This window comes from Otolemur garnettii, unplaced genomic scaffold (genome assembly GCF_000181295.1).
Source record: "Otolemur garnettii isolate 467f Iridium unplaced genomic scaffold, OtoGar3 scaffold00107, whole genome shotgun sequence".
Taxonomy (NCBI): Eukaryota; Metazoa; Chordata; class Mammalia; order Primates; family Galagidae; genus Otolemur; species Otolemur garnettii.
Genome location: NW_003852502.1, coordinates 7066343 through 7077975, shown reverse-complemented (window position 1 = coordinate 7077975; position 11633 = coordinate 7066343). Strand labels below are relative to the sequence as shown.

Genomic DNA, 11633 nt, shown 5'->3' with positions numbered 1-11633 from the left:
AAAAAAAAAAAAAAAAAGAATGGTGGTGTCCTAATGGCCAACTTCTGACATATTTGTTCAAGGTTAAAAAAAATTGTTTTTCCAATTTATGCCATGTTTTTAACTGAGCTGAAAGACCCCCGATTAATCACCTGATCTTCAAGTTCAGTCCCACTGTAGTATTACATTTCCGACCAGTCTTCTTCGAATCTTGACGTAAAGTTTCTACTCTGTTCCAACCAGTGGAATCATCATAACTTGGGTGACAGATGCCTTCTGTGCTCCAGGGAAGTCTCCTTGGCATCCGTAGGAACTGTCATTGAGTATTTACTGAATGAATCAAATGTTCTGTGCTTTCAGGAGATGTCCTTGGCTTTTCCATCCACGGCTTAGCCTCACTGATCCGGATGCCTTACGGCTGTGGGGAACAGAACATGATCAATTTTGCTCCAAATATTTACATTTTGGATTATCTTACTAAAAAGAGACAACTGACAGATACTTTAAAAGAAAAAGCCCTTTCATTTATGAGGCAAGGTAAGCATTTTGGAAAATTACTTTTGTTTGTTAAAAAAAAAGAAAAGCTTTTCTTTTTCTTTTTTCAAGGCAGGGTCACTCTAGACCAGATTTCAAAACGTGTAGGTTTTGTCTTTGGTGGGTGGTGGTGGGTCTAGATGTTGCTGTGTGCTGGGGCCACAAGCAGCGGGGAGCTGTTACCATTCTTTCTGTGGCTAATTGTTCACTTTTTGCTGCTAGGATGTAGGATTTTTTTTTCCTGGAGAGGTTTGTATTAAAATAAAGGATCTGAAATTTAAAACTCTTTAAAAATCTAAAGGACTACTCATCCGTTTGTTGATTACACATATGTGGAGTGTTTTTCAGTGCCAGGATCAGCCCTAGTGCAGAGGAAACAGAGAGTCAGGCCTTTCCTCTCGGGGAATTCATTGCTCAGTGGAGAGTATGGTCTGTCCATAAACACATGTGGTCATGTGGTGGGGCCTTCTCCGCACTTTAAAAATGTCAAACAGATGGGGTTGGGAGGGAACTGTCCATGTGGGAGGACCTGCTGTCCCCTCAGAACATGGCTTACGAGGGATGACTTGACCCCGACACCTTGAGCGGTGGAAACTGTTCACACACCCCAGATGATTTGTGTTCTCAACTTGCCATAGGAACAGTTAGTGTGACTTAAGTGCTCACTGCCTGGCAGGCTGTGCTCGAAGCACTTTACAGCTCATCTCTCTCTGAACGCTCACAGTCGTAGGTCAGTCCCTTTTTTTTTTTTTTTGCAGAGAAGGAAGCTGAGGAACAGAGAAGTTAACTCACTTGCCCAGGGTCATATAGCCAGGAAGCGGCAGAGCTGGGATTCAGACTCAGAGTTTACGTTCTGTCTGCACCTGGGAGGAAACGCAGAGTTGTGAGATGTGTTTAGTAATGTAAATTCGGTTTCCCGAAATACTCCAAAAGCCAACCCAAAGTTACAGTCTCAGTCCTGTATTTCCCCTCACCAGGGCACCTTTAGCAAGGTCTCTGTGTGGCTGAGTACTTCTCTCTGTGCCATTTGTATGGTATATCTTGGCCATCAAACTCATGAGGAATGGAAGGGTTCAGACAAAATGATTAGAAAACACTTGTTCAGGCTCAGTGCCTGTAGCTCAAGTGGCTAAGGCACCAGCCACATACACCAGAGCTGGTGGATTCGAATCCAACCCATGCCTGCCAAAATAACAATGACTACAACAACCAAAAAATAGCCGGGTGTTGTGGCGGGCACCTGTAGTTCCAGCTACTTGGGAGGCAGAGTCAGGAGAATCGCTTGAGCCAGGAGCTGGAGGTTGCTGTGAGCTGTGATGCCACAGCACTCTACTCAGGGGGACAGCTTGAGGCTCTGTCTCAAAAAAAAAACAAAAACAAAAAACAGAAAACACGTATTCAGTTAATCTAAGAAAAATAAAGCACAACACTTTCTAACTCCTAATTTTTTTTTTTGTCTTTTATAACAAATGGGTTAAATGCAAAGTACAGGCAAGCTATTAGCTGTTTCGCTAAGTTTTCCACAGAAGAATCAGGAAACTCAGTAAAGACACCATTGTGATGTAAGCCTTCCTTCCAGATTCCCTCGTTATATAACCACCTGTTTATCCTAAACTAATTCTATGTAATAACAGTAAGAGCAACTAACTCTGTTTCTGTGTTTTCCATGTTTCATTTAATTTTCGTGAAAACTCTGGGAAGTGGGTGTACTCTTACTATTTCCATTTTAAAGATGAGGTAACTGAGGCACAAGAAGCTTAGATATCTTGTTCATGGTGACCCCACAGGTCGTCCGGATCCACAGTCCACCTCGTCCTCAGAGCACTGTGGGATAATTCTAGTTTGCAACATTCCTGGGTGTTAGAAGCAAAGGAATAGGATGGAAAGGACTAGGACTTGGGCCACGATGCTTGAGTACCCCCAGTGTGCCAAAGGTCCCAACGGGGTTTCTGATTAGATGGTGAGGGAGAAATGCCGGGGTCCCTAGGGAGAAATGCCGGGGTCCCTAGGAAACACCACAGGGTAGGACCAGGGGTGTTGGATTAGGCTGCAGTGAGTGGTACAGAGTTGGGTTTGGGTAAATGAGCTGGAGTCAGTGTCCAAAGATCTCCCCAGGGTCAGAGATGAAGGCTGCATATTTGAGTGCGTGAGAGGCCAGAACAAGGGACACCAGGGCTCGGACTTAGGGCTGAGCAGGACCTGAGTTCTGAGTGGGGAAGGACATCGCAGTACATTTTCCCTTAGGTTATGGCCAGGCTCCAAAGACTCGGTGGCCGGCCCTCAAACCCGGGAGATGGTTAGGGCCTCTAGGAAATTCTAGGAGATCTGGTGTTTTCTGTACAGAATTGCCAATGTAAGATTGTCGTCCTTTATACGTGCTTGTGGGTCAGTCATATGATTAGTTATATTATCTGTTTCTCCTATGCATACACATACACATATAAGAACTGCTTTTTAAAAATTTTAATTATAATTAAGTTGAAGAACTGGTCCTGAGTGGTCTCTGGGGGCATATTGTGCGCCATGCTGGAAGCAGATGAGGTCTTTATACACTGGCAGGATGGCTGTGATTAAGGAGATACAGTAAAAAATATTTGGGATCATCTTGATTTAACTTTGTACCTTTTGAAAGCAAGATGCCACTTTGTATTCAAGATTAAGTTTGTCTGGTTTCAAGTAGAAAGTACATAGGAATGAGATTGGTGCCTTACAATTTGGTATGCTTTCTTTGGGATATTTTAATAAAATAAGGTATCTTAGAAAATGCCACCTAATTTCATATTTATATGTGCTTTGTGAACTGTCAGTTTGGCTAACTTAAAAATACAGAATAAATTTTAAATAGCTTGAACCATTTAAGGAATGATAACTCATTCCTTAAAAATAATTTGAGCTTGTGTCCTGGTTATTTTGCTGGGTCAGCAGCTGTCCTCAAAATGAGTGGTTTAAGTCCTCAGTATTTGTTTTTTTCTAGAAGCAGCAGCAGTTTTTCAGACTAGCCCCGACTAGGTAGGTGCCAAACAGTAGTCTTTTTTTCTTCCAAGTAGCCCTCTGGGCATCCCTGCTGATTGCTTGAGACCCTTTCTCATATTGGTTGGTTGTTAGAAGATACAGAGTGGCCAGGGGCATAAAAAGTCCCTGTTCCCTAGATGCCAAAGAATCTGTGAACTGCTCAGAGTGATGAGCACCACTGTGCAGTAGGGAGTCTCCTCTTGGGGGAACAAAGCGGCCAGGGGTTCAGGCCCTGGCCATGGAGGCTGCCAGACCTAGGCTCTAAGTCCCGGCCCCTACCTCGGGCAGGTTTCCTCAGCCTCTCAGAGGCTTGATTTTCTAATGTGCAGGAAATACAGGGTAATAAGAGAACCCACTTGGTGAGGCTGTTTGGAGGATTAAATGAGATATTTTAGCACCGGATTCTGCACATAATAAGTGCTCAGCAAACGTCAGCTGTAGCAGCCTTGTCAGCTGCTTCTAGCTGGAGTCAGGCTCTAAAGACAGCAAGCAAATCCTGTGCACGCTGCTTGTGAAAACAAATGGTGAAACGCTCCCATGTCTCTCCATCTTGCTGGTAGTTGTTCGCTCAAACAACACCATGGGTCCCCTGGATTCCTCCATGGCTTCCCTGGCCGTCTCTCCGCCTGTGTGTTCGCTCCCCTTTACTACAATCTCCGTATAATAGAAAAGGGATCTTTTGAAAACATCAAGATCCTGTCATGTGTGTGGTTAAACTCCTCCAGGGGGTTCCTGGCCTCAGCCTTCAAGGTCCTGGGTGAGGTGCTTGGCCTTGCTCTGGGCTCCCTGGTGGTGACGTCTGGAGCCTCCCAGCTGCAGGGAGCTCTGGGCCTTGAGCCTCCTCTCCTGGAATGCTCTTCCCCAGGCCTTCCCGCGGCGGGCCCTTGGCATCATTCAGGTGGCCTTTGATTCAGAGCCGCCTCCCTCCCCATTTAGCAGCCCTCATTTGTGCTGCTCCATTTTGTTTTTTTCACTTAACATGATTGAAGATTATCCTGCCCATCACCTGTCTCTGGCACTCAGAGGGCGAGCTCTGGGACGGTGGGGGCTGTGTTTAATCTCGTCTTCAGCGTGTTTCTGTGCGGCCACCTGGTTAAATCCAGGATGGCTGGATGAGTGACCATCTGAACTTATTGGCCTTGGGGTTCGTCATCCTAACTTGGAGATTGGGCCAGGAGATCTCTGAGGTGCTTCTCCCGCAGAGTGCAGTGATAATCTATGGACGTCGACACTTCTCCCCGCCCTCAGCATGTCCTTAACAGCTGGGAAATGTCCCCAGTGGTTCTGATGTGCTCCCCTCGGTGAAGCCAGCTGGTGAAAGTCAGCACAGTGGAGCTCCCCAAATACATCATCTCACACGATGAACTCAATCGTATTTCAAAGTAGTGGACGAAAGCTTTTTGGTATAATGTTTTTCATTATGAAATCAGCGTCTCATTTCAGAAACTCTGTCTTTTCCGGCCACATTTGCCAAAGTCCTTTAAATATACCGTCGTTTTTATTTTTTAGGAAATTAAAGTAGCTTTGATGTGAGTCATGATTATGTTATTTAAATGTCATTTATGAACAGTGCATTGTTTCACTTAAATCATGGTTGGCCCAGGAGTCCTGTAACCTAACCCATTGTTTGTTTGGTCAAAACAACAGCTACATCATTGAATGAAGTGTCTGTGCTGTCAAAAACAAAAATAGAACTATAAAACAAAAACTGTTTTTGATAAGGACTGGAAATCCTGAACTTGTTAATTGGAGACTTGTTTGCCTCAAATATTTAAATCATAGTGCCTGCAGCTCATTTTTTAAAAAAGTGAGACTCAGACCAAGTTGAGTTGAAAACACTTCATATTTTCTTTATTGAAGTGAAAACAAGAGAAAGTAGGCTTCAGAATCCTGGTGCTGTCATTGTCCATGGGTATAACTTGAGGCCATCGTGAAGAAGCTTAAAAAAAGCGTCAGGTTCTCACTTTCCATTTTATGTCATAGAAAGTAAGGAAGTTGGGCGGTGCCTGTGGCTCAAAGGAGTAGGGCACCGGCCCTGTATACTGTAGGTGGTGAGTTCAAACCCAGCCCTGGCCAAAAACTGTTAAAAAAAAAAAAAAAGTAAGGAAGTTGATCATTGTTACTTTTTTTTAGTACGGAGAATATTTTTATTAGGTTTTTACCAGCACACTTGCTTGATTTAGTGAGAAGGAGCTGGGTTCACCTTCAGCTTCAGATCTTGACACTTGAGGTAAACCAAGTCAAATTGTGTTTGGAAGGTTACCTTCTGGTGGGTTTCTGTGAATAGTACTTTCATTGCATTATGACAGATTCTGAAGATTTCATATTCTTGGTTATCCCAAACAATAGGGCTGTGACCCAGAAAAGTGTGTGTTTTATCTGAGTCTTCATAAATAGCAGTTCCTAGGTCATTATCTTAAGAGCCTCTTGACTCTCTTTGTATTTCAATTTTCAGAAGTGTCTGTAAGTTCTGATTGTACTATCACTTTCCAAACTCAAGCGCCGTTCATAAAACCATTAACTTAAAAGTGATGCTCTTGGCCGTGCCTGTGGCTCAAGCGGCTAAGGCGCCAGCCATGTACACCCAAGGTGGCGGGTTCGAATCCCCAGCCCGGACCCGCCAAACAACGATGACGGCTGCAACCAAAAAATAGCCGGGCGTTGTGGTGGGCGCCTGTGGTCCCAGCTACTTGGGAGGCGGAGGCAAGAGACTCGCTTGAGCCCAGGAGTTGTAGGTTGCTGTGAGCTGAGATGCCATGGCACTCTACCCAGGGGGACAGCTTGAGGCTCCTGTCTCAAACCAAAAAGAAAAAAAAAAAAGTGATGCTCTTATTTTCTCATACACTTTTAGAGAAAACTATGTTTTTTGCCTTTCTCCTTTATTGTGATGAAAAGTCTCCAACTTGGGTAACTACACTGGAGTGGTGAGTTGTATTAACAATAGACGTTACAGCCCAGTCAGCAGTATCCTTTCTGCTATGGAACAGGAGTTAGGCCTGATACCCTGGGTGATTTGGAGATCAAACAGCTGAGGGTTTTCCATGCTGCATGTGTGGTTTGAGGTGAGGAAGGGGACCTCACAGGAGACTTCCACAAGGGGGGTCGCACACGTTCTGCTCTCTAGCTTCTGGGTCTTCCTTTCTTTTTCCATGGGAGCAGAGCTGGTGGTTTGGGTTCTCAGAAGTTCACTCCACACTGGAGATGACATGTGGTCTCTTCTCTGGGCTGGCTGCCTCTGGTGGAAGAACAGTGCTAGTTGTTGATACTAATGGGGAATGTTGGAGTTGGGCCACCTGAGGGGTAATTTCCATAAGCACTGATCTCATCTGCATGATCTCATCTCGACCAGTTTCACAACGTCTTGTACTTGGAACTGCAACTGACGGGATGGACGTAGGGGCTGGGAGGCTCATGGTTTTGCCTTGAGTGTGGTCCTTTCACAGAAGTACCTGCTGTTGTGATCGAGGGCCTCAGGAATCTCCCCCCACTCCACTGGCACCCCACCCTCGCCTTTTCTTCTTTCCTCTTTTCTATTAGTTTAGATTCACAGTTAAACTCTGGCTTATGGTGAATTTAGTCCAGAACTGAAAATTGAGGGACAATGTCCTGGGCTCTTGCTAATTTGTTTTGTGAACCTTAAAAAAATGTCCCGCCTTTCTGCGATCCCTAACTACCTCTGAAAAAGAGAAAATAATTGCATTTTTTCAAGGTTATATAAAAAACTAAAGTGAACTAATGGCTTTATTTTTTCATTCCTGTTTGTCTTACTTTTGAATATGTAGAACATTAACACACTTTTAAAAGTCACACAATCTAAACACGTATGTCCGAAGGGGCGTCTCTCCCTTTTCTCTCCCTTTTCTTTTCCCTTTGTGTGTAACTCATTTCCCAGAGGTACCGTTAGGTAACAAAGGCAAAGTCTAAAATAGCCGTGTGTGTGCACCACAGTGAATACCCCTCTCCTTGTCCCTACCCCTCGTGAGTACTTTCTAATATTTTACAATTACAGATAAAGCTGCAGTGAGTGATCTGTATATATATTTTTGGCTTGTTGGAGATCTTCAGGATTGATTCCTACAAGTAGGATTATTGGGTCAAAGAGTAAGAAATCCTCCTATATAGTAGTTGTACCCTCTGAATTCCCTCCAGCAATGCGTGAGTCCTGGTTCTGCACAGTCCACTCAGCAAAACGAGTGGTTGGACTTTTGAATTTTTGCTGATCTAATGGGTGAGAAGTGATGTCTCTGTTGTCCTACTATGAAGTTGAACATGTTTTTGTATATTAAAGTTTGTCTTTGTATGTCTGTCTTTTATGACGTGTCTATTCTAGTCTTTCGTACACTTTTTTTTTTCTATAGGACTTTTTGTCTTTTTCCTTAATTAAAAAAAGTTTTTTCTGCATATTAACATATAAATAAAATTTCGTGTATTATTGCTGTCAGTTATCTATTCATCTTATATGTTACAAATACCCTCTTTTCATTTGTTTCTTAACCTTGTTTATAGTGTGCTTTGCCAAGGGAAAGTTTAAAAACTTTTTGTAGAGTCAAATTTATGAATTTTTTAATTTGATCAAGCTCACACTGAGGAAACCTTTCCCTAACATATGTTAGAGAGTAATGCCTATTGTTTATTGAGAGCTTGCCCTGTAAAAGGGACTGGATAAGGACCTTTCTTCTATTATCATGTTTAGTCATTGAAAGAGCTCTGTGATTTACTAGGACACGGTGACTTCGGAACCTGAGTGAGCTGGGCTAATTCCCACTCCACTACCTATTAACTGTGTTGCCTTGCACACGCTGTCTGTATTCTCGGAGTTTCATTCTCTGTTGTGAGAATTACCCGAGTCCAAATCTGCAAGGGGCTTTGAACAGTTCCTGACATCTAGGCAGAGTTGAATAAAAGTTGGTTATTTAATTATTATTTGAATATTATTAAATATTTTGAGTATAAACACAAAGATTATAATCTAATGCTCCCTTCTTCAAGGTAAGAAAAATTCTGCCGTCACTTTAAATGTTTATGTTGCTTTTACCGTAAGTCTTGGAGGTCACCATGTAGCCTCGTATCTTGTTTTTTACCACGTTTTGTTTTGCTGTAATTTGAGTTAGATGCTCAAACCTAGGGGTTCTTAGCTCAAGCAAGAAAGGTGGGGACTTCATGGCCAGACCAGATTAACTGTAATTTTAAGCTATTAATGCTCATGTTTTGTTAGTGAAATGTGGATCATTATAGTCACTGATGCTCCTGAAATACAGTATTCATAAAGTAAAATGTGTTTATTACTAGGGTTTACTGGGGATTGAATTCAACGTTTCACCAATGAGTGTGGTTGCCAGCCCTGCTGCAAAGCTTAGGCTCTGGGCCCTTACCTGCTAATAGTGAAGTCCTGTGGTTTTCAGGACGGGGTCTTAATTGTCAGAGGATGATGGGCAAGGCCTTGAGCTGGAAATGTTCTGGCTTATGTTTGCTTTTTAATGATAAATTATGGCTATTTTAACTTCATTTTTAGTAAGTTAGTTTATCGTGGGTTGTTTGGTGAATTCTTTAGAGTTTGGCCTATGGTTTCTCAGCCACTGGGCTTTGAGGCCTGTATGCATCGTCTTGAAAAATAAAACATCTGTCACTTATTTGCACATATGAATCATCTGCTTTTATTAAAGCAGATTCACAAGGCTTAACCCCTGTCCTAGTTTACTTCTATATGGAAACTTCATTACCACCACCATGTACTTGAATTGGTGTGGTAGGTGGACTAGCTGCTCCTGTGGTTTACCCCAATTGGCCATGACCGAGAAGTCTAAGAGTGATTGTCTTAGATCACTTAGCATTTTTCTATATCCACACCTGGCCTAGGAATAGTTTAATCTTCAGCTTTAATTCTGATATCCCAGATTCTACTTTTCTTAGGTAGCAAATGGTTTTAGATGCCTAAGCACCAAAACCACCGTGGTGAATACTAGTGAGTTAAATGAAGCTCTACCTTTACTTTGCTTAGTTTTGAATGGGTGGAAGGGTCTTCCATGCTGTAGTATTCTTTTGAATTTACTTTCTGGAGATCATAGTTCTTATTTTACACATTCTGTTTGAAAAATTCTGGCATTTTAAATTTCCTACCACACTTAAAATAGAAAATCCTCACTGTTAGTCATTGGCTTGATTTCTTTTTTACCCTTCTCTGGCCTCATTTTCTCCGTGTGAGGTGATGGTTAGAAACTTCCATTCATTGCCCTTGACGGTGATGTTGAACATTGGTTCATTTGTGTGTCTTCAGGTTACCAGAGAGAACTTCTCTATCAGAGGGAAGACGGCTCCTTCAGTGCTTTTGGGGACGATGACCCTTCTGGGAGTACTTGGTAAGTGTTTTTGCCAAGTGGACAAGGCCATTGTGGAATGGGCTTCTACTAGGTCACAATGGCCGTGAACTGAGTAGGCACGTCTCCATGTGCTGTGGTCTGGGAGGCTGCTTTTCCCAAAGTCTGGCTTGAAAAGAGAATCTCCTCTTAAAATATTATTTTAAAACATTAAACAAATCAAATGTTTTTATTTAGAAAAGATGAGTCATAAATCCTCTTTTTGTGTGTGTGGTATAAACAGCAGTAAAACTAGTTTATGATCATGGTGTAACTGATAAGAACAATCGGTTAGAGTTGGGTGATTGTGACATAGCTGTTTTCCTAATCTGACATGATTCATACAAATGTTGTGTTAATACAGTTGACGTAGTTTCTTTAAGATTATTTTCTGTGAGAAACTAACAGTTAATGGAATTAATCATGAACATTCAGAGTTTCCTTCAGACTGGAGTCTCCATGTGGCCGATTTTGGACAATTTTACTGTACCAGTCGGGTCAGACCAGGCGGTGGTGCTAACCCACCTTTCTCCTACGTCTGAGCAGTTTGTTCTCAAGGTGTTTCCTGGGAGTGCTGCGTTTCCATTTTGGATCAGCAGGGGGCTCTGCAGACATTCTCCAGCAGTGGCCATGGCACCAGCTGGTTGGTGGCTCCAGCTTGTCTCTGTCAGGGAAGAGAAGGCTGGAGCATGTTGCTCTAGTAATTAGATACTTCAGCCTCAGGGGAACATGTCTACTTACTTTGTCATTATCAGAGCTTGTCACATGGCCATGCCTAACTTCAAGGGGACAGGGAGGTTAATTCCCTTGTGTACCCAAAGTAAAAAAGAACTGGGTGTTATATGGGGCATTGGTAATGTTTATCAGACCAAAGTGTGTGTAAGATGAAACAGATCTGCTCCACATTTTCTCTTGGCTGGGGTCAGACTATGGATCCATAAATAGAAAGTTTCAGTGTTTTATTGCTTGATGTTCTTTTGACCTCAATGTATGTTCTGTGGCGGCCGTTGGCAAACTTTTCCTTGGGAGGCTCAGATGGTAAATGTTTTAGACGTTTTGGGTCCTGTAGAACCTGTTGAAGGTTCTTCCCGCCTTTCTTCTTTCGTTCCTTCTTTTGCCCTCTCCCCTCCCTCCTTCTCTCCCTCTCTCTTTTCCTTCCATATTTACTGTTTCGTTCCTTTCTTCCTCAAAACAATCATTCTTAGGTGGTGTTGGTGGCAGGTGGGGGGTGGTGCAGGCATAAACAGGCCCTGGGCTGTGTTTGGCCTGCTGGTCAGACTTGGGCCGGGCAGATTCGGCCCCCAGGCTGTAGTTTGCCCCCGCCTGTCCTGTAGGACAGGAGACACCCATTTCTCTCAGTTTAAGACACTACGTTTGCAGAGCAAAGTGTGTATGAGATCTTTTTTGGTAAATAGCTAGAACAGTCCAAAGATGAGTAACCTTGGAGAATTTATTTAACTCTCTGGGACTGTAGAATTCTCAATCTAGAAAATGATGAGGCTGGATTAGATGATTTCTAACTTCCTTTTCAAATCTGATATTCTGTGAGTCAGTCTGGAGTTCCCTGGCCAGGTCCGCCTGCTAGACACAGTTGTTTCTACTGTCTCTTTGCTGTCATCCTTTTTTTATTTTTCTTTAAATTTGAGATAGAGTCTCACTATGTCACCCTGGGTAGAGTGCTGTGGCATCACAGCTCACAGCAACCTCAAACTCTTGGGCTTAAGTGATTCTCTTGCCTCAGCCTCCCAAGTAGCT

At 43.0% G+C, this 11633-nt stretch overlaps 1 protein-coding gene across 1 annotated transcript in view; it reads left to right on the top strand.

Moving 5' to 3' along the window:
• The window catches only part of CD109 (CD109 molecule), a 116297-nt gene that overhangs the window by 87082 nt on the left and 17582 nt on the right, over positions 1–11633 (top strand). The window contains exons 22-23 of the mRNA XM_023517277.1: positions 340–516; positions 9800–9874. Of these exons, the coding sequence (XP_023373045.1) occupies positions 340–516; positions 9800–9874 (252 nt within the window). The remainder of the gene's footprint in view (positions 1–339; positions 517–9799; positions 9875–11633) is intronic.